This window comes from Coturnix japonica, chromosome 5 (genome assembly GCF_054131305.1).
Source record: "Coturnix japonica strain WE chromosome 5, WE-NBRP24, whole genome shotgun sequence".
NCBI lineage: Eukaryota > Metazoa > Chordata > Aves > Galliformes > Phasianidae > Coturnix > Coturnix japonica.
The window spans coordinates 28,327,334-28,353,889 of NC_140667.1; the positions used below are offsets into that span (position 1 = coordinate 28,327,334).

The 26,556-nt window shown below is 43.3% G+C and overlaps 3 protein-coding genes across 10 annotated transcripts; 1 reads left to right on the forward strand and 2 right to left on the reverse strand.

Annotated features, from left to right (window-relative positions):
• Nucleotides 1–75: 75 nt before the first annotated feature.
• On the reverse strand, nt 76–20,613 carry PIGH (phosphatidylinositol glycan anchor biosynthesis class H). 8 transcript variants are annotated; one of them, XM_085549021.1, is made up of 6 exons: nt 16,875–16,965; nt 15,216–15,276; nt 11,316–11,575; nt 4,573–4,782; nt 3,361–3,444; nt 76–1,554 (listed from the first exon to the last, which is right to left on the reverse strand). In XM_085549021.1, the coding sequence occupies exons 3-6, from the start codon at nt 11,514–11,516 to the stop codon at nt 1,453–1,455; spliced, it is 597 nt and encodes a 198-aa protein (XP_085405147.1). In that variant the 5' UTR covers nt 11,517–11,575; nt 15,216–15,276; nt 16,875–16,965; the 3' UTR covers nt 76–1,452. The 8 variants fall into 8 exon arrangements, with proteins under 8 accessions (XP_085405147.1, XP_085405151.1, XP_085405145.1 ...); XM_085549025.1 differs by lacking the exons at nt 11,316–11,575; nt 15,216–15,276; nt 16,875–16,965 and adding an exon at nt 20,475–20,613; XM_085549019.1 differs by lacking the exons at nt 11,316–11,575; nt 15,216–15,276; nt 16,875–16,965 and adding an exon at nt 19,809–20,057.
• ARG2 (arginase 2) lies at nt 6,049–20,490 on the forward strand. Its single transcript, XM_015864768.3, has 8 exons — nt 6,049–6,277; nt 6,362–6,434; nt 15,975–16,152; nt 17,019–17,178; nt 17,739–17,833; nt 17,973–18,077; nt 18,758–18,894; nt 20,057–20,490. The coding sequence occupies exons 1-8, from the start codon at nt 6,161–6,163 to the stop codon at nt 20,260–20,262; spliced, it is 1,071 nt and encodes a 356-aa protein (XP_015720254.1). The 5' UTR covers nt 6,049–6,160; the 3' UTR covers nt 20,263–20,490.
• VTI1B (vesicle transport through interaction with t-SNAREs 1B) lies at nt 20,403–26,409 on the reverse strand. The gene is made up of 6 exons (XM_015864770.3): nt 26,244–26,409; nt 24,226–24,284; nt 23,837–24,028; nt 22,547–22,720; nt 21,766–21,827; nt 20,403–20,759 (listed from the first exon to the last, which is right to left on the reverse strand). Exons 1-6 carry the CDS (start codon nt 26,356–26,358, stop codon nt 20,663–20,665), a joined length of 699 nt encoding a protein of 232 aa, XP_015720256.2. The 5' UTR covers nt 26,359–26,409; the 3' UTR covers nt 20,403–20,662.
• Between the last annotated feature and the right edge of the window lie 147 nt (nt 26,410–26,556).

A 26,556-nucleotide genomic window follows, 5' to 3' on the forward strand; every position in this document is an offset into this window, starting at 1 on the left:
ACAAACAAACAAAAAAAGGACTGAAAAATACCAGCTAAAAGCTACAGTAACTTTTAAATAATCAACTAAGAAGAATTTCTCCACATTAAGTTACTTTATTCACATAGTCATTGTTATAATTTTAAACAACATATTTTTCTCATATCCTCATAGTAATTGATCTGTCTCTTATGGAAGAGGTTGCTCCAACCCCCACAAAGCTGCCTGGGTCCCTCTGGCTGGCAGCACACCTCTCTGGCCTATCAGCTGTTCCTCTGAGATTGTGTCATTAGCAAACTCTGTCAGCACTTGTAGGTGCATCCCACCAGGTCCCATGGACTTACAAAAGTGCAGTTTGCTTAAGTATTTTCTGGCCTGATCCATCAAGGGTCTTCCTTGCTCCAGAACTTTCCCTTTCTATCTGCAGTCTGGGATTCCTGAAGCCCAGTCTTTCTAGTGAAGACTGAAATGACAAAGACATACAGTACCTTATTCTTTTCTAGGTCCCATGTTACCACACCTTTACACCATTCAGCGGTGGGCTCACATTTTCCTTGCCTTTTTGTTACTCAAGTACTTCCAGAAGGCCTTTTTGTTACCTTTGGCATTCCTAGAAAAATTCAATTCCAGATAGGCTTTGGCTTTCCTAACCACATACTTCACAAGCTTCAACAGTCTATATTGCTCCTAGGCTACCTATCCTCACTTCCACCTTTTGGCATTGGAATTTTGCCAGGAATAACCTGTTCATCCATGCAGGCCTCTTGCCATTTTTGCTTGACTTGCTACTTGTTAGAATGGACTAGTCAAGTGTTTGGAGGAGGTGATGTCTGAGTATTGACCTTGGACTCTTCTCTCTAGGGTCCCACACCATGGGACTCTTTCAAGCAAATTCCTGAAGAAACTAAAGTATGCTCTGCTATGTTTAACTCCATAAATATAAATCAAAACAATGGCATATTTTCATTTTCTGTCATTATCTGAAATTCCCCTGTGGATCAGGAAAAGTTACTGAGCCAGCCCACCCTTCTATTTTAATACTCTTTCCAAGAAAGGATTATAAAGAAACTTAAAAAAACCCCAAAGTATTTTTTTCGGTCTGCCCAAGGTTACAATTTGTGTTCATCAGAATTCCTGGATCCATGGAAGTGTAAACATTTGCTGCATGTTCTTGTCTCCACTTGCCATCCTTTTTTTCCAGAGACGCATGGAAAAACCTCTTCTGTCTGACTGTCAAAAGTTTTGCTCACCTGTTTTCATAACAGTCAATTTCTAGGTTCACTTGTGTGCTTCAGCTGACATCTTCTGCAACAGCTCTGTGACACTGTGCGGGCTGCTGCCTATATTGCCATCCTTACAAGTGCATCACATTCTAAGCATTTAATTTTAAAAAGCCATGGGTCAGATTTGCCTTCTTTTCCATGCATCTCTCCAAGTCCTGCTGCAAGTTTTCCATCTTGATTATTTGTTACATTATTTTACTCCATCTGATTGTGAAGCTGCTTTCCTCTGATCCAGGATTTCGTGACAACTTTTGTACACTTCTATCAGGCAGTCCAGACGTGGTTGGGAACTCTAGAAATCAAGTCAAACAACAGAGAATCACACTCTGAACTGGTTGTAAGAAAGAGATCTGTAAGTTTGTAAGAGTAAGATATCAGTAGTTAATATCTCACATTAAGTCAACTGAGAATAGATTTCCTTTTTACATGCTCATTGAGAATTCATCGAACTCCAGTTTTTTAATGTAAGTAGGTGACAAAAGAACGTAAAGCTATTGCACAAGCTGCATCAGCTCAGGGATGAAAAGCACCAGACCCTACAGCTGCCAGGTTAAAATACACAACACCATTCTCCAGCCAGCCTGAATCTCCCACCAAATCAAAGATCTTCTCCTTTCAACTTACAATGTACAATGAGAATACAAAAGAAAATCCACACCTTCCAAGCCATTAATCTATCTGTAAGGTCATATTCCCTCAAAGACCTCCACCCTGAAAAACTGACCTTCAGGACAAGGAGCTTAGACACTTGGCCCTCAGCTATTACCATCAACAAGAGGACAACTGAAGGTTAACTGGAAGCATCAATTCATTTTCACACTAACAGAGGAATAGTGGTCAAAGAATAATGATTTTTCATCATTTCTAATCTGGACCAGCAAGACAGTGAAAGCTTCCCAGTTCTGCAGTCCCTATGGCCCCATGACTTTTGAGTTCCCAAAAACAGCATTACTGTGCGAAGTCCATCTAATGCCTTTCCTTGCAACTGTTGCTTAAGAGAACAATAGGTTAACTCAGAGCAGAAGTGCTCCTGGGCACAGTGACATGCTAAGTTGTGTTTCTGAGGGCTGACATGCCTTAGAGGAACAAAGACCCACTGAAGGAGATGCAAGTAAGTTACTAATTACTGCTCCTTCAAAACTAAGTAACTTTAAAGTGAGAATTACTGACAGGTAACAAACTGCAAACTGACACGGCCCTTTCCTGTTAATCCTTTGCTGGTGGAATCAACTCTGCCAATATTGAGATATTTCCATAGAAGTAAACATTGTTCAGACTCGAGCTAAGGAGGAAAAAAAAAAAAAAAAAAAAAAAGAAAAAAAAGAAGAAAAAAAAAGAAAAAGAAAAAGAAAAAGAAAAAGAAAAAAGGGAAAAAACCAAACACATTAATTCCAGGAAGCTTGGAAGGAACACAAATCCTAAGTGCAGCCCTCCAAGTTGGGTATCCCTTGGACATACATGAAATACCTCACTTACATTGTTGAGTTAGGTATACAAAGAGAGAAAGAAATTTCATCCCCAAAACAGGATTATGAACAGCCAAAACAAGTTAGCGAGAGAGTCTGAGCAAAGCAGAGCATGAGATAGGCAGGGTGTGAATAAAACAAACAAGTTATTATACATTAAGCAAATTGCTCACAGCTTGTACTGTGATCTTTGTCAGCGGATGTAGGGGAAGTTACCGTTGTAAGCCAAGGAAATTTTTATGAAATCTTTTTGGCACAGACAGACAAGAGAAAAATCAACTACAGCACTATAATTATAAAGGTTACGCTGAGCATAAGATCACACAGAAAGCTGTGCAAGTCCTCATTACTCTCCATGAGCCAAAAACTTCTACTTCATGCAATCTGCTGGTCAGGTTCACATTTATGCAGCGCACTATTCTCTGCATGAGGGATAAATGAACAAAACTTCCCTGGTGCTTCACTTTGTGAGACTTGAATACCGCTCACAGCACACTGCTGTAAGATCCAACTTGAATGTGCAGTCAAAGAAAGGTGGCCATAATCAGCTGCGTGTGGTGAAATAAAGGTATGACAAGGCCTCTGACATACATATAGATACTTGTAGTGCCCCACTATTCAGTCATGCTCACCTGAAAGAGTGGCACAACCTCAGACACTCCCTGAGGATCCTGGGGGTCCCGCAGAAGGATGCACAGGTAATAGATAACTTTTTGCTACAAGACAAACAGACAAAATAATTGAAGTCCGAAAACACTATCAAAGTGCCCAGAGTCATCACAGGAAGAGGAATTTGTTCAGCCCAGTGAGTTGAAACAAGTGTGTGACATTTTCATTAAGATAAATCAGCAGAAACATCTGTGTTTCAAGAGGGTAAATATTCTTGCTACAAGGTTATGAATAAAGCAGCTTGAAATCAGTCCCCTTCTCTTTTTTCCTGTTTGCGTTCAGCCTCAAAAATAGCAGGATGGTTTTGCTCCATGAACTTATCGTTTCTAGTTGAACAGGTGGCAGGTGGGTTTTCAGAGAACCCATCCCTTCCACAAAGCCATTCTTCACCCAAGTCTACCTGAGTTGCTGACATTCAAGATATTACTAAACATATTAGCAACAAAATACACAGGAAAAAACCAACAGCACAGGATTTAAACATTCCTGCTGACAACGCCTTTCTCTTATGCTTTTTTTTGATGCAGAGCATTTTACTAATTACCTGTTTTGCCTTTCTAAGAAGTTACACAGTGTTGGAGCACGTTGAAGATTGTGGGGACTTAGTACAGATTTGTTTTCACCTATGATGATTTCACACACATCAGTGACAATGTGTACAACCTCAGTTCTCCGTAACTGTTTGAACTCAACAGTGATGGTGGCACAGCCCACCAAGTCTTACATAAAACTGACAAGTAAGTGCAAAGGCTTTTCTGCCTCCTTGCATATAATGAGAAACCTTTGTTTCCTTTTGCTAGAAAACTTTATACAGTTCTATGCAAATCTCCAAGACTTCCCAGAGTGCTCTGCCAGCAAAACAACTCTTTTGGATAAGTTTAGCAGGAGATGACTCCAGGCTCAGGTACATTAAACTGCTGGATTTATGGGTGTCATGTTAAAGAGGTATCACAGCTGCCTGCTTCAGCCTTTCATGGAAGTTACAGCTTTCCACCCTCCCCTCCATGCAAGCAGTTTGGTGCAGAACATCTGCCATTTCCCCATCGCTCCAGACCGCAGTCAAGTCTATGTATTTGTATTTATGCTGCTGTGTTCAACTGCACTGCTAAGCCACTAGGTGAATATACACAGTGGAGAGTGTGTCTGCAGCTATACAAGAAAGACGATATGATTACCATGTGGATGGCTTCATTGATAACCACGTCCTTCACTTGGCTCATCTCAATGAAGGTTGTGCTCTCCTTCCCTGAAGCGTAGGATGAAGTCACCTGGATGCCAAGTGAGCCGATGACCAGCAGGGATTCCTGGTCAATCTTCACAAAGTGCAGGTAGATGATGAGGCCGATCAGCATGAGGAATATGGCAGCAGAAAGCACCATACTATTCTGTAACACAAACCAAAGACAGAGCTCTAGTCTTAAAACCAATTGAACTTAGACCAATATATAAGTAAATGCTGAACGGTAAATCATAACGTAGTGGCTACATTTACAAGGTGATTTTACATAGGTGGAGTCCATTCATTCAGAAGGTTGGCTGATACGTGCGTGATGGGATTTAAGTCACCAAACATCAGCCTTATAGGATGGTCTGAAAGAACGACTTTAAACTGAAATCAGCAAGAACATTGTATTTCCTTGTAAAGTTACTGGAGAAATCTCATCCAAATGCAGTTGTATACATCAGTGACAGTATATTATACAGCCAAAGACCTGGTAATGAAGCCTAATGGTCTTCAACCCACAGCTGCTTTCTGGGGTATGTTTCAAAGGGTTCCAGACCACACACACCCATCAGCCCGAGCCGAGCGGAGCGGGGCGGGGTGGGGGGTACCTGGCAGAGCACGAAGAGCCCGTAGGCCGCCAGCCACACGGCGGAGGTGACGGCGCTGAGCGAGCGGAGCTGCAGGCGGGGGCAGCGCACGGCCAGCTCCCGGCACGAAGCGCTGTGCTGCCGGCACCGCAGCCACAGCGGCGCCCCCGACGCCGAGCGGTACCGCCGCTCCTCCATCGCACTGCGGCCCGTGCACACAGCAACGAACGGAAGGAAGGGAACGGAAGGGAAGGGGCGGGCGGCGCGTGCGCGTGGGGAGCGGAGCTGCGGTAGTCAGCGGGCCGTGCTGGAGCCGTGGCTTTAAGGGCTGTGGTTGCGTTGTTCTCGTATGCGCCTCTTACCATGGCGGAGCAGGGCCGCTGTTTTGCTCCCCGCTTACCCCTCTGCCCCCTCCGGTACCAACTTTCTGTGGGCAGCTGCCTGCATTCATGGCAGCTTCAGAATCCCCGCGTGGATGCCGTGTGAGAACAAAAGAGCGGCGGCAACGGGGGCCGAAGGGCTGGGGGTACAAACAGGGAAAAGAAAAGGCCTGTATAGGCTGAAAATGGGGCACTAATATTAGGGACTGGGGCTGAGCTTTTTTACAAGGAGAAGCGTTGCTAACAGAGCACGGCTCCTCAGCCGACATGCCGACGTGCCGTCGCGCTGCCCGCCGTCCCCCCTCGCATCGCCGAGTCCCCGCCCGGCAGTGGAAAAACCCCAGCGGCAGCGGCACGGCCGGGTCTCGCTAAGGGCCCCGCGCGGCTCCGTGGGCGGGACACACCTCCGGCCACGCACGCCGCCATTGGCCCAACGGCCCGGGGGTGTGCGGGCGGGGCGGGGCCCGGCGGGGCGCGCGGAGCTGGAGCCGGCTAAAAGGAGCGGGGCGACCGCGGTGGGCATCACTGGGCACCATCGGGCACCATCGGCTGTTTGAGCATCTTCCGCACCATGGCTCTGCGCGGCGGCTTCGTGCGGCTCCTCCGCAAGCGGGCGGATGCGGGACTGCAGCTGTCCCGGCGGGCGCACTCGGTGGCGCTGGTGGGCGCCCCGCTCTCCAGGGGGCAGGTGGGCGCCGGGCCGGGCCGGGGGGGGCTGTAGCCTGGAGCCGGGCGGCTCTCGCTAACGCGTCCCTTTTTCTCTGTCTGACAGAAACGGCGCGGAGTGGACCACGGCCCCGCTACTCTCCGCGCCGCGGGGCTGGTGGAGCGGCTGGCCGGGCTCGGTGAGACACCGCGGGCCGCGATCCGACTCGTCCCACCCCCATCGGGGCTCCCCCTTCCCCGCGCACATCGGGGGGAGCGTGACTCAGCCGCGCGTTGTGCTGCGCCGGGGCCGGGGGAGGCTGCGTGAGGGGCTGCCGCGCCGCGCCGTGCCGGCCGCCCATCTCCCGTGCCGAACAGCGGCGCTACCTCGTGGGATGCCCGAAACAAAGGGCTCGCTGCCGCAGCCCGCGTGTCTTCCCGGCTCCCGGGGGCCGCATCCGCTCGGCAGCGGGCGTGTGCTGCTCCCAAAAGCCAGAGGAGCATCAGGCCGCGTAGGGAGCGTTCCGCGTATGCAGCCAAGGGATGCCCTTGACTGTGCTCCTCGATTATTTTATTATTATCGTTGTCCGTGTTCATTGCTAGGAACTCAGCTTGTTCCCACAACAGCCGTATACTTTCAAGTGATGAAATTCAGAATTTTCTGGAGAAATCTTTAGGTCTGCATCTATCTGAAGTTTTAGCATATCTGTTTTTCAGCTTCCTGTATCTACAAGCTGAGAACTGGTTAACAACCGTGAGATGGTGTTCAAAATGTGATATAAGGGACAGAAACCTTTAAAGTGGTCTTAAAGAATCTTTAGGTAGCGCTGAAAACTACCATAGAGATGAACTGCAGAGGTGGACCAACAGCAGAAAGAATCACGTTAGCAATAATTGCACATACTGTAGATAATGAAATTCAGATGCATACAGAGAGGAAGAATAATTACTTAATAGCCTTCTAGCAAATTTAATCTGAATTATGAAACCACTTTAAAACAGGCTATTGTTCTGCACAGCCCTATGGGCTCACTGTGTGTATTTTGGGATTCACAAGCTGGAAAGTCCCGATTTGTCAGCAAATGCATAGATGCTCTTTTCCTGTCCTATGCCAAGTTGAGATGGATGTCTTGCTCATCTGCACACCCTTAGCAACATTTCACTTGCTAGCAATCATGGTCTGTAGCCACAACAAAAATAGAAGAGCTGCTGTACACTGAAATAAACACAGGTCTAGATCTTACTGACCTTAAAGTTACTGAAAATAACGAGTTGGCAGCTTTGAAAGGATGTGTTATCCTTAGCAAGGAGGCAGGCAGTGGTTTGACGTCAACTGACAGACATCTCTATTGGAAAGCTTGGGAGTCTCTTTCAAGTAGTTCAGATGTAATAGTTTGCGTTTTACAGAAATCCTTATTTTGATATAAAACCTCCTTTGCATGACACTATTTTGCTTCTGTGTAAACTTGGAGGTGGTGAGGAGAAAGGATCCCTTTCAGGATCTCAGTAACAACAACAAAAATAAGGATAGAAATGAAGCAAACTAAATTCAGAAATAAACAGGTGAAGGGTACTCTCACTGTTCAGTTGCTTATGGACCGCTTACTAATTTGTCAGTGATGTACATGGAGATGCTTTCTTGCTCTTGCTTTTAAAGTTCTTAACAGCTCTGGTGTTTTTTCTTCCCACAGTTTTAGTTTCCTGTATTGTTCTTCCACTGGGGTGCTGCTCTTTGCCATTTGGCATTGATGCTTCTTGCACCTCTCTCCTGAACAGGTTGAGATGGCACAAATGTCGTAACTCATTCTGTGTGAGGGCCCATCCCTGGCACGGGCTGAGGAACTGTTTACTGTGCAGAGACCATCTGCTGGAGGGCTGGGTGGTAGGCTGAGAACTACCATGAATTGTGCACATCTGTCTGTGGAGACTTAACTAATAATCAGTTTTTGTGTGAGGGCTGGCAGGATAGCTTTGCCTGGATTAATGTGATAGTGCCGTTGCTTGGCCTCCTGTGCTATGCTGAACTGGCACTAAAACATCTTCCTTTGTCTTCACCTTTCTAGCACAGCACATTTTCTTTTTAAGACTGAAGAAGGCACAAAAGCAGCGCTGCTCTTATTAACTGGAGCCTTCCATCTATCTGTTCTGCTAAAAGAATCTGTTGTTCTCATGGGTCCTTGTTTCTTGTTTTCCAGGAGCAGGTAGATAATTGCAGCAGAAAAGATTTCTCCTTGAGAATAATGTCTGCCTAAGATATGAGGCTGCCTAAGATATGAGGCTTCTCTTTTCCCATATATTTTGTCTATTTCTGAAGCTTTCATGTCAGTGAGTTGCAGGTGCTATTTTATTTTGTTCCCCCTGCTTCCCCTCCCAGCAGGGTTGTTGGAGATGGCTATAGACACAATTGCAATGTTTGTCCTTGTCAATACATGGGTGAGCTGTGGGGAGATGCTTCCTAGCAAGAAAGTGAGTTGGATTCAGAATAGTCAAAAGAAGCAGAAATGGGAAAAGGAGATGTCATTCCTTTAGGGAAAACTGCATTTGTTTGTTTCAAGTAGAAGAGATTGCTAGAATCTGCTGTTTGCCTGAAAATGTAAAGTTTATCTTGCTTGTTTTTTCATCCACATGTTCAATCTGACCTGCATGAAATGGAGATGCTCTTAAATCCACTTCAGAACTGTAGCACCTGGGTAGTAAGACCCATGCACTGCCCAAGTCACATGTGTCATACTTTGTGACTTTTAACATCAAGGAACAGCATGGCTTTGTGTGTGTGTGTATATCTAATTGAATAACTTCAGTAGACAATGCTTAAGGTATGTCAGAGAAAGTGAGAACACCATATCTTTGGTTCTTCCTTTTGCCACTCTCCTGTTTGGAAGGGATTTCTCTGTTCCCCACACTCTATTTTAACAGCTAGTCTTTTATAGTTCCTTTGCAGCCTCCTGAGCTGCTGCTCTACTTTCTGTCTTCATGGATCTTTCCCTTGAAAGACACTGTAACAGTAGACACGTGGTATGATATCTTTTAGGCTGCCTAGAATGATCACTGCTGCTGAGCAGCTTGTTTATGCTTAGGCTGAAATACAAAGAGGGAGCTGAGAGGCAGATGGTATCACTATCCTGTCAGAGATGAATCTGAGCCATTAACTCATCTTTTATGCTCTCCTTAGAAGAATGAGAACACTGTTACCTCCTGGTAGTACCTTGAGGTGCACTCAGGAGGAGAGAGTGCTAAGGTAGCAGGAGTCCAGCTCCCAAGCCAAAAACAGTGGGTGTGCAAGTCTGTAGCAAGCACAATTAAAACATAACTAAGCCTGAGGGGCTTCTTAATCACTTTAGTGACGTCTGTCTTTTGGCACTGTTTCTTTTCCAAAGGGAAACTAAAATAATAACACCTTAAAGGACTCTACCATCTCTCCAGAAAAGAAAAAAATATTACATGAAAACAGAGATTGTTAACTGCACGGTGTGGGGAGAGAGGACAGCATACAAAGTTGGAGGGCTGTGTGTTGTTCTAGCACTTAATACAAATAGGAGATTATCAGACTTCCAGTGGAAGGGCATGGGGAAGCTGTGATGTGTCAGAGTACACATTGACTTAAGCTGCAGAAGATGCAAAGTGTTCTTTTTTGGAGTATTCTTTTCAAAGTTTGTTTTGGTGGATTTTTCTTTGACCTCACCCTTCTGCTGTAGATTATACAGAGAATCTGATTAACCTTAAATCCAATGCTGCTTAGTTCCCTTATTGACAGAGAAAAGGACCATTCTTACATGATTTTTTTCATAAGCAGTAGGTAGCTGTTAGTCATCTCAAAGGCTGTTGTGATCTAGAGCACCATTGCTGTTGCTAGCATGGAATTAACTTTCATATGTTGACTACTGCTAGGTTTTATGTTCTATTTAATGAACCAAACGTGGCTGGATTGCTGTGTTTCGTTACAGTTGGGTTTCTCCTACTCTAGAATGCATTTTAAAAAACTGGAAGAGAGCTGCTTGCTTGACAAGTTGATATAGACCACAGCCATGGAGCCTACAAAACAAGTAGAGCCGAGCTTGTCAAAAAGAATGATCATCATGTTGCTGCTCTTCTGTGCCACAGGAACAGAGCTCTTTAGTAATAGCATGCAAGAGGTCAGTGCAGTGAATCAGAAAACTGAAGGAGGTACCCCCTCTAAAAGAGGAAAGGAGCTCCTAATCCCCACATGACTGGAGATATGCTCCTGATTTGCCTAAAACCACTGGATCCCTACTGACATCAGCTCCTTAAAATAGCCATTCAGCTTTTCTGTCTCACCAACAGATGAAGTTATAATTTCAGATGAAGACCAGTTTCTGAACTGATGGAAAATAAATCATGAAGCAGCTACTTAGACATATCCACCATTATCTTCTCAGGTGAAGAGTTTTAAGGAGATAGTTTTTCAATTATGTACAGAATGTACTGGTGCTGGAGTTGAGCAGAGGTTAGTAGAGCCAATCAAGTCTCCTTAATCTGTGGAATTCTAGAGAAGCCCAAATTTCCTCCATAGGTAAACTTAAGATCTGTCTCTCTTGTTATTTGTACTTTTCACAGTTGACGAGGCTAAGATGGAGGCAGACAAAATAGTAAACAACTGCTCACAATTTAAGTAGAATGCTTTGTTAAATCTCCGTGTTGCTGAGATGAAAAATGCTATTGTTTGAGAGTGTTTTCTGATCACATCTGCTGCCAGTACTGTCAAAGCTGTCTATTAATTTGCTAGGAACTTTCTCAGCAGAAAAACTGGCTAGGATACAGCATAAGGTTGTTAACAGTAATAGCTCGGACATCTGCCCTACCAAGTAGAAGTAGGAATGCCTACAAAATGTAAATGGCAGCCTTCTTGCCTTTTCCTTTGCTTCTCACAGACAAAAGCGCACACAAGAATCCTCTATTTAACAGCAGTACAACATGATTATGAAGCATTACAGCTTATTTCTAGAACTGGAATAAATTAATTGCTTCCTCTTATTTACACAGATCCAAGAGACAATTCTTTAAAATTACTCCTTTCAGACTTTGTTTTGCCATGAATGCTTAATTTCACAGACCAGTGATACCTGTATGGCCAAAGTCAAGGCACAGTTTGATGTCCCGGTCATAACTGGCACCTGCAGCATGTCTAACATCCAGGTAGCTCCCAGAATGCACTGAGGGCAGGTGTGGATCAGCTCCATGACAGCAGGCTGCCAGCTGACTGATAACCATGAAGGCAGAAGGAGCCCTGAGGAGGCTTTGTAGGAGAGCTGCTTTGGGAACATCTCCAGGGAGGCTTCTTCATGGTTGCTTTTTCAACTGACCCTGGGCATAGAAAGCTAAGCTAGAAGAAAGAAAATGCGTTCTGACACCAGTTATGAGATATCCTTTTAAATGCTGGACACTTTGATGTCTGCATGGTTACCATGAGGCTTAGACATATCTAGAGAAATAACAGCAGTGAGTGTATATGGAGTTCAGGCGTTCCTTCTAAAAGGTCAGTGCTGATTCTCATCCCTTGTATTTCATTTAGTTTTATGAGCAATGTGTTTCAATCTTGACATCTTATTACAAAATCAGTTTTAATACATGGCTTAGCTGATTTTCTTCACCCACAAGATGAACTGGATTGGAATAAGTTTAAGTTGGATACTGCTTAATTTTTCATTATGAATGGTTTTTGAAGGAGAGAAGTTATTGGAGAGAAGCACAGGGAGATGACTGAAAAATCTAGACAACAAATTGTTCTTTGGTCATTTCAATATGCATAAGTGAGCTAGTCTGATACTAGTTTATAGCAGCAGATATGGAGAAACTTTCATTGAGCTCTACTTCTGCTCTTCCTTCCTTGCTACTGTCTGGATGGTCAACTAATATAATAATCACTTCTGTAATGTTCTCAAGCATTTTATTATTAAGGAAAGTTGCCTTGGTATTAACTTCCTATGGCTCTAATTGCTTACTTGCTGTCAGAAACAGTTTCTGGGTTTCTGTTTCTGGATTCTGGTTTATTGGAAGGAAAGTGGAACTTGTGCTGGGCTGGTCAGGGGAGTGACAGACCATAATAACTGCCCCCTTCTCTCATCTCTGATGCAAGCTACAGTGCAAATGTTTCTCAACACCTGATGCTGACGTTTTTGGAGACCTCTTTCAGGTCAAGTGCACTAGATTTCGTAAGTGATTAAAGATACAAAGGGGAAATGAGGTAGCTTCTTCATTTGTGGCTGAAAAAAATACTTCTTGGCTAATAGAAAGCAAAGGGGACACCTCCAGACTAGAGATGTGGGGTAGCAGTTGGAATTGGGTTGTTGCTGCCTTTTACTTTGCCTTAAGCCAGACCTGTCTGAACACCAAAAAGCAAGGCAGAGCTTCCTGGGATGTATAATTCCTTCTTAGTGAAATTTGACAGCTGAAAACTAGGGAACCATCAAATACCTACTAGAAGAAATTTCCCATTAGGCAGTGACATATAATTAAAGAGACTCAAACTCTATGTAATCAACTTCAAAGCAAAAAGATTTGATTAAACCAGGCTGCTGAAGGTTTAGACCCTTGGAGCTACCACCTTTCTAATCTAGTTTCCTACTTCAATAAAACAAAAGTTTACCTTTGCTTACACTCCCCTCCCCAGGTGAATATGGAGGGTTGGAACTATCTTAAAAGGGGTTTCAGAATGCACTGTTCGTACTGAATGAGTCATTCGTTTGTTGTGTAACACACTGCCCTTGTCTTTGAGAAAGCATTACAAAATTAAGTCCAAACAAGTCAATGAGCTTATAATGGTAACAGTTTGTAGCCCTTTATTCCCAGGAAGTAAAATGTTACCTATGAACAGCGTTTACAATGCTCATTGCTTCCTGACAAGCCTCTCTATACTAAGGAGGCTGTCATCTGAGCAAACTCTGTTGTGTAAGCAAGAATGATGCTTTCATGAGAGCAGTTTTATATAACACATAGCTTAAAGTGAGGTACAGCAACAGTGGCACTTCCAGATTCTTTTTAAATTATTCCAGCCAGATTTAAAAACCCTTAAGAAAAATTTCCTATTTTAATTTAAGATGTTCTATTTTACCTCTAGTACACAATTATTCAGTGTAAGCAGCCTCTGTCAAGAGATTGTCTCCATCTCATTTTCCACTTGCTTCTGTTTCAAGTCTTGTTTGCTGCCTAGGAGACTTGTTATAACTGTATTACGGCAGTGTGCCTTCCAGCAATGTCAGCAGATAGGCTGGACTTTTAAGGCTGAATCTCTGTCAAATCTTTGCTTCTGGCTAGAGAAGGATGGGGAAGCTTTCCCTAATGTTGGTGCCTAGGCAGTTTTTCAGTTAAATGCCACCTGCTTTTGCATTGGGCTGAGCCCCATTATGACATTAACTAAAAAGGCGTACAGGAAACTTTATTTTCTTAAATACATCCTTAATTTGTATTTATATTTTTTCCTAAATACAAGTTAAGCTCCTACTGATGAAAAATGCAGATTCCCTTTGCTAGATGTTTGTTTTGGGCTCTTCAAGCTAAAGAAGCAACTGTTCTACATCCCATTTGGTGGTTGGATGCCTGTTTGACCTTCTCCCAACCTACTGCATTTTCTTGAGCTCTGAAAAAATCTAGAGGTAAATGCTTATAGACAGAAAGTAACATCTATGAAGCCATTACTGATACTTGAAAGGGAATAAGTCTGAGCAGTAGAAAAAAAGATGTGAGCAAACAGGAATGCCAGATTCCTTGGACTCATTAGAAGGCACAGCATGCACACCATTTGCCTGTGCAGCAGATCGCATCTAGTCAGGGACAGCAGGGGACATGCCTTGGCATTCAAAGATTTGTTCTGCCAGGTGAAGCTTTGTTTTCCAAAATTTAAGGAGAAAAATCACACAAAACGAAGACACCAGACAACTGGTGGCTGTGACCAGCAAGTTCATTGCATCTGTGACCTAACTAGAAGGCTATGTAGAATGAAAGCAGTTCCCCCTCACCCCCACCAGCTCTGCAGATTTGCCTGCATGTGTTTTTATTTCAGGCAATCACATTCTTATCTGTCAAGAATATTCAGTAGGATAGATGAGTCATCTTCAGCCATACTCCAATACTTTCATTGAATCTTTAAATAATAGTGGAATAGTGCACATGTGCCTGAGAAGTAGTCTTGCAGGAAGATACAGATTAAAAAACAATTCTTTAAGGTACGTACAGTGAATGTTGCAATGCTTTCCTGATTCTGTGTGGGAGCAGAATGAAACAGTGGGGGGAAATGACTGCACTGGGAGAGAAGATAATGCACTGAAACCTGGAGGAAAAAAAAAAAAAGCTAAAAATTCCAAAGCTGTTGTCCTGCCAAGGACTTCAGTATTGTGTAAGGGAGGAGAAAAAATGCTGCTGTATGCCTGTGCTGTCTTTTGAAATCTATGGGGCAGTAGGTCCAGCTTACTGCCTTAAGCCTCTGTAGGTGATGTGCATTCTTGCAGAGCAGCTGATGCTGTATTCACTGAATCCCTTGTCAAATAGCTGTACTCAGCTGCTACATCTTTATCTCAGATTTGCATATGTCCTTGATATAGAAAATATGCTCGCCTATTTCCCAGCAGCCTAATTCTCACAAGAGGCTCAAACTATTTCCTTCATTCCATTCGTTAGTCCAAAAATCCTTTGAAACGATAATGAACTCAAATTTTTCCTAGTGCAACTTTAACTTTTTTTCAACCAAATTCAGTGCCTTTTTCACAGCTAATGGTTTCATGGGACTCAGACAGGAAACACAGGGTCCCAAGTGGGACGTTTCTTCATGTTGATTTGCTTGCCTTAGTTTTAAAAAGTTCCCTGTTAATCACTGAATGGCTGAAGGCAAAATGTCAAGCTCCGGCCTGGATGCTTTGAACTATGAAACAATTAGTGACTCTGAGGAACAAACTGGAAAGGCATGAGTGGTATTTGGGGTAGTCTTAAGCGAATTTCATGTAGCTGTAAATACCTTTTACGGTACTCACCAGTGCCTGCAGCGGCTGGCCTATCTGAAACTGAAAGGCTCTGCATGCAGGATCTGAAAGACTGTTTGAAAGCATGTGGTATCAGAGAGCAGAACTTCAAAGGTGAAGCACTGAGATGGAAGAGAATTTAGAAGCAGCCAGTTAATAAACTTTTTCCATTTGGGTGAGAAAAGGGAGATGACACCCAAAAATGTTCCCTTATTTCCTTGTCTGTGAAGGGACTTCTTTTTGTTAAATAAGCAGAAAGATCTTTTAGGATAAGTCTTAGATTCATAACATTGTTATGTTTCAACAGCTGTTTAATCTTGCGGCTTCTTGCTTTGAGAAAATGGACAGGTTCTCTTACAAGACACCAGCTGCATGGGAAGTAGTCTTGTAAAACAAACAAAAACCCCATCACCTCCATTACAGTTAGGCATACTTTGTGCCTGGGTTTTTGTGGGGTTTGGGAATGGTAAATAACTACTAGGACTCAAACAAACTTGATGGAATACAGTTCTATGCATCTTTCAGCAAATGGTTTAAGATTGTACACAACTTGGCTAATTAGAAAGACAGCAATACAAACTATACTTTTTTTTTTGTACTATAATTGTTGGCAAGGGTGCGCAGACAGTCTAGTGAATTGGTTCTGTTCCTGTTGTTCCTTACATATTTGCCCAACTAATTTTTTGAAGAGCCCACATTTTCAGTTTGGACTGTGCTTTCCTTTGGATGCTTGCTTAATAATGCCTCTTTCTCCTTTTGTTGTGTTTCCAGGATGCCAATTGTATGACTTTGGAGATTTGAATTTCACTCCAGTTCCCAATGATGAACTGTACAACAACTTGATCTATTACCCACGGTCAGTGGGGTTAGCCAGCCAGGTCCTGGCTGATGCTGTAAGCAGAGCGGTAGCTGCTGGACACAGCTGTGTCACTATAGGAGGTGATCACAGGTACGCTCACAAACTGGAGGCTATTCATGTTGCATGCTTACAGGCTAACACTTAAAAGAGAGTATAAGAGCTAAAGTAAAAAATAGAAGGGTAGCAAGAAGGGGGTTGTTCCCTGGCAGTACCACAGCAGCATCTTGATTTCTGAGTATTTTGGGGTGGAACAAAAATGTCATTTATAAAAACCAGGCCTTCTAAAGATAGTATTGCTTAATTCCAGGCTGTTCTTAATCTGTAAATATACAAATGAGGTTTTTCTCTTTGGGAAAGTTGTGTGATCAGAGCCCTTTAGAAACTGTTGCAGTTTCGTTAGTGGTGAACGTTTAGTCACTTGTCTGTTTTGACCCCTTATAGCTCTCAGGATGTCATCTCTTAGGATGGATTTGTAATGCCTGCACATGGGCCACTTTTTAATAGATGTTTTTATACATTAGACTGTCTTTCTATTCTTTTTCACTAACCTTCAGTGTAAGAAGTGATTGAAGAAAGCTGGGCATATAAGAATGAACTTGAGGTGAAGGTGAGATGGCAAAACTGGAGAACAGCAAATTACTGAGTTAGGAAACCTGGTACACTAAGAGAGCATTTGGAGCTACAACACGCAAAAACTTAGTTTGGGAAGGCTGGCAATGGAGAAAGAAGAGCTCTCTTTTATCTTTCATTACAAGTACTGTCCTGCAGAGTTATTTGGGAGTGGCATACCACACAGTCTGTACAGCACACACCTTTGTTCATCATAGGGATGTCCAATATGTTGAAACATGACAATGATGCTGTCTGAAGTTGCAGGCTTCCTACTTCCTCTTCAGAACAACTACAGGGACAATGTTTTGCAGAACTGAGTAAAGACTTTGCTACTGTACTTGCAGCTTGGCACTTGGTTCTGTCAGCGGCCATGCACGACAGTGCCCACGTCTCGGTGTGATCTGGGTGGATGCACATGCTGATATTAACACTCCTCTTACAACTCCAACTGGAAACCTCCACGGACAGCCAGTCTCATTTCTCTTGAGAGAACTTCAAGATAAAGTAAGTATCTTATTAGACAGTCAGCCTACATTGAAATCCTTTCGGCATCTTACTTTTTCTGGCATTGAGTGCACTCTTAACTGCCATGTGTCCCTGCCATGCAGGTGGGTTGTAACTTTGGAACTTGATTGCCTTTAAGGTCCCTTCCCACCCAAACTGTTCTATGATTCCACAAGTACCTGTAGGATCTACTGGAGACACAACAGCAGTGTCCTGTGTGCTTGTCAGGAGCTGAAGCCTTTATGGTCAGAACTTAGAAACAATAACCTGTTTCTGTTAAGGTTTAGGCTGGATAGAGGAGCAGAATCAGGAACTGTGTATTGGGAACAGACACTGGATTGCAGAAAAGCTTAACAACTTCATCCATTAATGTATTCAGCTCAAGTGAAAATGGTGGGACGCTGGCAGGGACTGATTACATTAGGAAACAGGACTCTTAAGTGGTGAACTCTTCTCTATATAGGCAGAGAGAAGATGCTATAAAGTTTTGATGGAAGAATTAAATACAAGTTTGTTATATATGTCATTAAACTAATCTGATATAAAAACTTTGCCTGCAGGTCCCACAACTTCCTGGCTTTTCCTGGCTAAAGCCCTGTATTTCAGCATCTGATATTGTGTACATTGGGTTGAGGGATGTGGATCCTGCTGAAAAGTAAGTTGATTTAAAGGATTTCCATAAACTCTTGAAATCATGGGCTTCTTCCACAGAACCCTGGCTGTTTACAAGGATTGTACAGTTTACGCTTAGGCCACTAATAATGATGATTCTTTTTAAAATCTTATTCTAACAGCTACATTTTGAAAAACTATGACATCCAGTATTTTTCCATGAGGGATGTTGATCGTCTTGGAATCCAGAAAGTTATGGAGAGGACATTTGAACAACTGATGGGCAGGTAACAAACTATGGGCTTAACTACTCTACCAGCTTGCTGAGTACTTACTTTCCCAAGAGTTATGTAAGTGAAGGTCACTGATTATGTAAGGCAACCTAAGAGAAGTGTTAAAGTCTCCAGTAAATATTAGGTCTTAGCGCTGGCTTTGAATCCTTGACTTACACGTTTTAAAACAGAACCATTTCACAGTGTTTGGCAAAAATCTTGAAAGGAATTACAGCTGTAGCAACCAATGAAGCCTGCTGTATCTTATTTGTCCTTTTTCTTGAGGAATCCTGTATTTTGGTGCAGTTTGACAGAAGTGTTAAATCAACTCTGAGTCTCGAGTACCCTTCCAAGATTATACATATATATTAGTAACTGAGAGTAAATTGAATTCAGCTGCAGTAAATGAGGTAGAAGCATTTAATGGCCTCCCCCTTAGATGGAAGCAGATGCTCAGTGAAACTAGAAAGACAAACTTCTCTTTTCCCAAGGTATATTAGAAAAAAGTTTGAGGTAAGAGATGGTTCAGAGAACCAAAAGGTTAAAAATATATATATTTCCAAATACACATGGCATAGGACTTTGTGCAAAGATCATGCAAGAGGATGCCATTTCACTGATCGGCCTGGACAGTGAAAAAATACACATAGAAAAACTTTTAAGTTTCTGAGATTCCTTTTCTTGTCCTTGTTTAGGAGACAGAGACCAATTCACCTGAGTTTTGACATTGATGCTTTTGATCCTTCACTGGCTCCAGCAACTGGGACTCCTGTTCTAGGTGGATTAACTTACAGAGAAGGCATGTACATTGCAGAGGAAATACACAACACAGGTAAGAGCTGACAAGCTTTTCTGCACTAAGCCAGAAAGGACAAACTACACAAAGCCCATAGCAGTTGCATTTCTCATGTATAACCAAATAAGATGAACATAGCCAAAACTGAGATGCCTGAAGAATCAGTTCAGTTTCTTCCCACTGAGCAGTAATTCAGGTGTTGAAAGCAGCTTTCCCATCAACATTCTCAAAAGTAAATACAAATATTAACAGCAAATACAGAAAGTGGTTTTGTCGTTCTACAAAATACCATTCCCTATACCTATTCCCCATTTGGGGGAAAAGGATACAAACAATTCTAAGCAGTCTGGAGATCCTACTCTAGGATGCGAAACTAACAAATCAAGCTTTCATCAGATATCCACAGAAGCTAACTTAAGGGTTTCTTCCTTGTGCCACAGAGACTTTGTTTAAGCAATTAATTATTTGCAGTAAAAACTGTTATGGGAAAAATAAAAACAAAGAGCAGAAACCTCCACAGAATCACGAACAATATGACAAAAATTAGCCAGAGGATATAAAATAGTCTTCATGTTACAAAGGGCACCTCAGAACTGTAAGTGAAAGATCAAACTCCTGAATTTCTCCTGAATGCTAAAAGCATGAATGGAGAGAGGTAGCAACAACCTAAAGAACTAAAGAAAATAACTTACATCTAAGAACAGTGCCCTTTTCCCTCACTTGAGCCAATTTTATTTGTCCAATGGACAGAATAGGTCAGAACCTCAAACATCAGACTAGCTGCAAAGAATGAAGGATTGCAAAATAAACCCTATTACAGCTTTAACCTTTATCCTTAGTGTAATGTGATACAAAGCATACCAAGATGGCAAAGCAGCAATATCTTAAGCTACGGCAAGTGAGTATCTGCCTAGATGGGACAGCAGTAGGAACAGAAACAAACTGCTTACCTTTGGAAGGTCTGTAAGGTCCTCAAGGAGACAGACTGAGATGCCCCCACCTCCACTGCCAACCCTTAAATGAGGCCTGGGAAGAGGTGGATCCTGGCTCCTCCCCTTCTGGTCACTCAGGCACACTACACGCAGCTGAGCTCCCCTGGGTTGGCCCTGCCCTCCCACCAGGTGTTCAATCACAGGTTCAAACCGTAATTTAGCATTTCCACTACACATAGTAACAAAGCTGCACCTAATTTTTACAGGAATGCTTTCAGCTGTAGACCTGGTTGAAGTCAATCCGCTGCTTGGAGCTTCTCAAGAGGAAGTGAATGCAACTGCTAGTCTTGCAGTTGATGTGATAGCAACGTGCTTTGGACAGACGAGAGAAGGGGCGCACACTGCTTTTGATGAACTCCCAACACCCAGCTCTCCAGATGAATCTGACAGTGAACAGCAAGTGAGGATTTAAGAGCCCGCAATGCTGGGTATGCTAGATGTTAAAGAGCTCTGCTGAGACACTCGAGCAAATAGACTGTCAACACTTGGCAAATACTGTTAACTAACTTCTTGATTTTTAAATAAAAGTAGTTTTTGCACTTGATCAGTGGCTACTGTATTACATATGAAGATTTATTCATTTAGTTAAGTATATACAAATTGAGACAATAAAATATTTATTACCTTCTCTGTAATCTCACTGGTAGTTTGCAAGTCTGTCTGTATTTTCCTTTTGCTTCCTTTCACTGTCTTTCTCGTGTCAGTACAGTTTCAGCGGTGCATGCTGTCTCATGAGATAGTTCAGTTTTAGACAGTCACAGAGGAGACATCCCATCCTGCTCCTCAGCAGTGGAAAACAAAGTCACAAAGGTTCATCTACTGCGAAAGAATTTGTAGTAGACCACACCTCCTAGGATGGCTAGTTCCAGGACGATGATGATCATCAGCAACAACTTATTAGTGGCTATTCTAGAGTTAAAAAATAATAAACACAAATAATCCAAGGCTCTTTTATAAGAAAAAAAAGCTGATTCTTACCTTCAGAAAGTAGATTCCCTGTTTCTGCTAGTACTATTTTAAATAGCACTTAAGAAGGCAACCTTTGGGTGCCCATTTAATTTTTCCTGAAATCCCATATCCCATCTTTTATTTCAAAAACCGCAGTTGTGTTCTTTTCCTCCTGCCCCCATTCCCCAGAAAGGCAGAGCATCCTGCTCTGTGTGTGCCTGTTTATTCAATTAAGCACAAAGGAACACTTAAGTTGAATTGCTGCAGCTTTAAAACCTACACTGTGATTAATTTTACATCAATTAATACAGTTAAGTTGAGATTTTTAGTCTTAATTCAATGTACTTTTCCTTTGAAAATTATTGCTAAAGGAAATTACGGTAATTATAAAGGAAAAAGCTTGTTAGACCAGAAGTACCCACTGAAAAAGTATTCCATGAACTGGTTTATGAGAATAATTAAACCACACAGTTAAACCATAAATACACTTAAGCAACCAAGGCTTCAGTCATCAGCACAGGGTAGGGTCAAGCTCAGAGTTTCTCAAATAACAGTCCAGCTGTGCTAAGGCATTCCTGTGGGCTCAACGGATTTGTCTCTGTCATCAGACACCTAAATCACTTATTGCTGCAGTGATTTATGCCACAGTGTCTCCCAACCTGAATATACACTATTCAAAATTTACCTTTAGAAATAGACTGTAATTTAGTCAAAATCCCTCCCATCACTACAATCTATCATGCCTCATTGTTACAACCCCAGTATTATCTTAATAAAACTGTATACAAATAATTTGCAGCACAAATTCAGTAGTATTTGCACACCTACACTTCCATTAAATCTGTTTGCACATGCCCTAATATCTCCCTAGAGTTCCAGTTGACACTTTTGTTACTTTTTTCCATAAACAGTAAGCAACAACAGAACCTTCTGAATACTGCATCCCTCTAAGTCAGGTGCTACTCACCTCCTGGACATGGAACGCAGAATCTTACGACTCTTGCTTAAGTTTTCACTTGTATTCACCAACTAAGAAGAAACAAAAGTTATTTACCAGTTTACAGTTCTGAAGATGCAAATGCAATTCTTAATTGTAACATTTAGACACCAACAAATGCATTCAACGCAAACTATATGTTCTCAAAATTCAGAGACAACACCGCTCTCCAGGCACAGTACAAAGGGAACAGCTGTCTCCTTACTAAGGCAGAAACAAGACTGTTGGGGATATATTCCTTTAGGTACATGCAAAGATTCTATGCAATTTACAAACACTCTATTGGTAAAGTTGGTGTGAGGCCCTTTTATTAAATTGGTTTCTTTAATCGAGTTATGAATATAATTGCTGTCTGTTATCAGCATGTTCTTCTCTAGTGCATATCTACAACTGTTTGACATGCAATTAAGTTCCCCGCAAAGAAAATAAACACGTTGCTCTGACAGGCCTATGTGACCCAACAAATTTGACCACTGAACTGTTAATGGATGATCCATTTCAGCTTGGTAACGCTCAGAAATGAACCAAACTGTTGCCTCAGCTAACGTACAAATATTGCAAGGTTAGTGTTAGCTGTTGCCATTCAATTTCATTTCATGAGCACAACACAGTAATGTGGCAGCCTTTGGTATGTTAAAGCATCAACCGGCTCAGCCCATCTGGGGGTCTCCCAGTACAATGACTGGCATACATTTCTCCCTAAGCTAACACTGGGCTGTGTGAGCACACTGCCCACAGGATCTCCACTTACTCTGCTCCTGGTGCGTTCCAGTTGCTCTCTCTGCTCCCCAAGTTCTTCAATGATATCAGTACCAATCTGATCTGTTTCAGCAGCAATCCGGTGTGAGCGCTCAATGCTCTGACTGGCTCGGTTCAGACTGTCTGTTCCTTGGAGAAGCAGCACCCTCTGTGACTGCAGATTAGTCTGAGGAAAAATATACATTTAACTATTAAACACCAGGCTTCTGACGTATTGAAAAAGAAGGGTATGCAGTTAAAGAGTTAAGACATTCAGCTACAAAGAACTGTCTTTGCAGTAATTCATTGTTCTATTGAGCAACATCTGTATGAAAACAATATCTGGGCTCTTCCAGATGCTTTCCTTTTGTTCAGATTTAATGTCAGTCTCATTTGTGACACTACAGCTAGTTGCCAAGGAGATTATTAGGAGTTTACTCAGTCACAGACAAAAAGCATTAGCAGATGGACTGCTAAGTAACAAAGCTCCTCTATTAAAGCCAGTAGCCGCAGACAGAGAGCAAGAAATGTTTGCTGACCTCAGGGTGAACAGGTAACTCAGATTTTCTTAAGCTTCAAAAAGTCTGACCCATCAGCCTTCTCTTGGGTTTTAGCAATCAAGAGGAATCAAATGCAAAAATGTACCTAGCTACTGTATTATGGAAACTCCCCCAAACATTTCTTAACTAAGGCAGGGAAACAAACAAAAAACCAACACTTTTCCACAAATTTTCTATATAGACACCTCTCTGAAGACAGCAAGCAAATTCATTCTCTCTACCCTGGACATACCTAAACAGATGCAGTAAACCAGTGTATTTCTTGCTCTGCAGCAACACATCCATTACTGCACGAGACAGAGGAAGACAAAACAGTTTCCAGAAAGTATATAAAAAATGAGATTGTTTAAGAGAAGGCTCTATGGAAGAACCTGTACAGTGTATGTAAGTCACATCCCTTTTTGGGGTTAAGATTGAGATCAGTTTACCATTCTTCTCAGCAGGGGAGTGATTTAAATAAAGTATTTCACTATCCTTAACGAGTCTCTTAAAAATATGTTGTGTAGGTGATCAACCACATGTTACCATTTTGATTACATTCATGTCTGTGTTTTAGAACAGAAAAGCTCTCTTATGAGTTCTAGGTCTTTCTTCTTCCCAAGATACTCAAGTTACACACAAAGAGATACACAGGCAGTTATGCAAGAAAGCAAGTGGATTAAAGTAGAAACACTGTAAGCAATACATCTGAAACATTATCATAATCACAGAAGCTTTAAATACAGTTTCTATCAGATGCTCACACTCTGTTCATTTTCTGTGGAAAAGATTCCGTATTTCATATCCCCTTGACTTCCAGGGCCCAATCCCAAATCTGTGCTTCTCATCTCCCTCTGGAACATGGAGAGGTCCCTTCTGTATGCCCGGATTTTGCTCATCATTTGATTGCGGAATGGTAGAGGAGCATACTTCAGTTCTTCTTCCATTTCCCGGAGCTTAAAGGAAAGAACACTTATTTTAAAGCATCACATTCATTCTTATAAACAGCTGTACCCAGAACTTACACTAGATGAAGGGATTCACATATTATGTTCACATAAGAACATTAAAGTAAAACTTGGGATACTGTCCTTTCTAGGGCAATCAACATATTAAGTGGCCAGAAAGGCCACAATTCCAGGCTTAAACTTACCGTTTCATTTGCTTCACGCTGCTTCTCATCAAACTCCCGAATCAGCTTTTTCTTCTCCTCTGCACAAGAAAGAGCAACACGTGAGATAAACCCCAACAAAACTAAAGCAGAACTTGAAATCCTGATTTCCAGCAAATCGGGTTTTTGCATCCTAGCAGTTCACTAAAAACAACCACTCAAATAAGACAAGCACCCTGCAGAGCTCTGAGATGGAAGACACCATCAATTCACCAGATCAGGTTGTCCAAATACTTCTCTTTTCTGGAACCACACTGGATGTTAGATCAAAACATTTAAAACCAGCTCATCTTATGGATGTGCCGTGGCCACACCAGGGCCCTTCCCTTTCAGTTCAAATCCCCATTAAGCCCCTGAGCTTGACCTGTAGTGCACTTAAGATAGAATAAGTTTAGCGCTGCAGGAAATGCTGATTTATGGGGTTCCCAAATTGACTATCCTCAGCTCCTCCCCTGCTTTTCTGCCACGTACATTTGTGCTGATTCAACTGCTTGAACGGCCAGGCTGCTAGCAAGGACACGGGCACACACAGCAAGGAAACAACTTTCTAAAGTCACCATTCTGCTCATGCAGGACACTCCACTCCTTTGGTGAATGTAGTGCCCTCTTAGAACAACTGCTGCTGTCTCGAACCCATTGAAACCCGAAGCAGTGCTGAAAAAGCAGTATTTTACCCTCTTTGGGTGCCCACAATTGGATCAGTACAGCACTGCACTTCAGCCACAGAAACATTACCCACATGTTTCTCAGCATCTGTGAGATCTCATTTAAACCAACCAAAAAACAATCAGTTGAAAAAGGCAGTTAACTGTTTACTCAGATAATGGGATCTATAGCAGAAACTGATCAGTGCCGTTTAAAATGCTTTCTTATAGGTTTGGAAGGAAGAAAACACTTGCTTCCAGACCTGAGAATTTATTATCTTGTAAGATAACATTTCCACATGGAAGATGGTCCAACAATGACACATTTTGTCCTCCCTGCAGTCTGGGAAGTTACCAATCATCTCAAAGGAGTACACAGGACACCATCTGTTGTCCCACAGACTTTTCATAACAGTGTGAAAAATGAAGACCCATGAGTGCACAGGCAGCAAAGAATGCCTTACAAATGCCTTCAACAGAGAGATAAATTCCTGACTTCACATGAACTCCCTTGTTCATACTTCCTTGGGAATATCACAGATCTGGGGACCTGGCAATAGTTTACTTTTGTCCACAAAACTGACAACCCTCCTTTCTGCAAGGAAATTTCTGTTCTTTGAAATTCAAGCGTTGTGGGGCATTTTTCAATATGTGTGAGCACGGTCTCTCCCCATTCTTTTCCCAGCAACAGGGTTGAGTTGGTATTTCAAGGCAGCGAAAAAACCCTCACCCTACCCTGCAACCTCCTCCCACTAATTATATATAGTATAGAAATGATGCCCAGATTCCAGGGCCCTTCTTCACAAAGGGGTATTCCTTCCTTTATGCTTTTCCTTCTTGGTGACTGTCAATAAAACAAAGGCAGCTTTGAATCACAGAACTGCAGGGTTTGGAAAGGACCCCAGGGGATCACCCTGTCCAACCCACTGTTAAAGCCAGTTCCCTGCAGGTCACAAAGGAAAGCATCCAGGAAGGTCTTGAATATCACTGGAGGAGACTCCACAGCTTCTGTGGGCAGCCTGCTCTGCCTTCTGGCCTTGAAAGCTGCGGCCCATAGTTTTAAGTGCCTCCCACTGTACTTTCTGGAAACGAATAGGATGGTGTCCCTGGATTTAACCCGGTATTAGACTGAACCGGGCAGCCCGGACACCGCGCCCCTCACACCCAGCCGGTGCTTCCCCGCCTCCGCGGCCACTTCCCGTTCTCCGCTACGCCACAGCCGAGCGCTGTGCGCCGGGAGCCAAACGAGCCCCTCGGCTCGGGCAGCGCCGGGCCGGACCGCGGGGCCTCGCCGCGCTGCGGGAGAAACCTCCGCGAACCCGACGAACGCGCCGAGCCGGATCCGCCCCGCCTCACCCGCCGCGCCGCCCCGCAGCCGCTCCGGCACGGCGCGCAGCTCCCCGTGCAGCCCGCGGAAGATCTCGTGCAGCCGCTCCAGGTGCTCGGAGGACGCGGGGCCGCGCTCCGCCATGGCGAGGAGCCGAACGGGGCGCTGCCCGGCGCCGCTTCCGCCATCGGCCGCGAGGACCCGCGCCTGCGCAATGAGGCGCCCCGCGCTGCCTGACCGCGGCACCGGGGCAGCCCAGGCGGAGCGGGGTCCTGGCGGCGCGCTGCCCGCTGGGAGCCGTAGTCGCAGCGCCGCCTCGTGGTGCTCCGCCCCGCCCCGCCC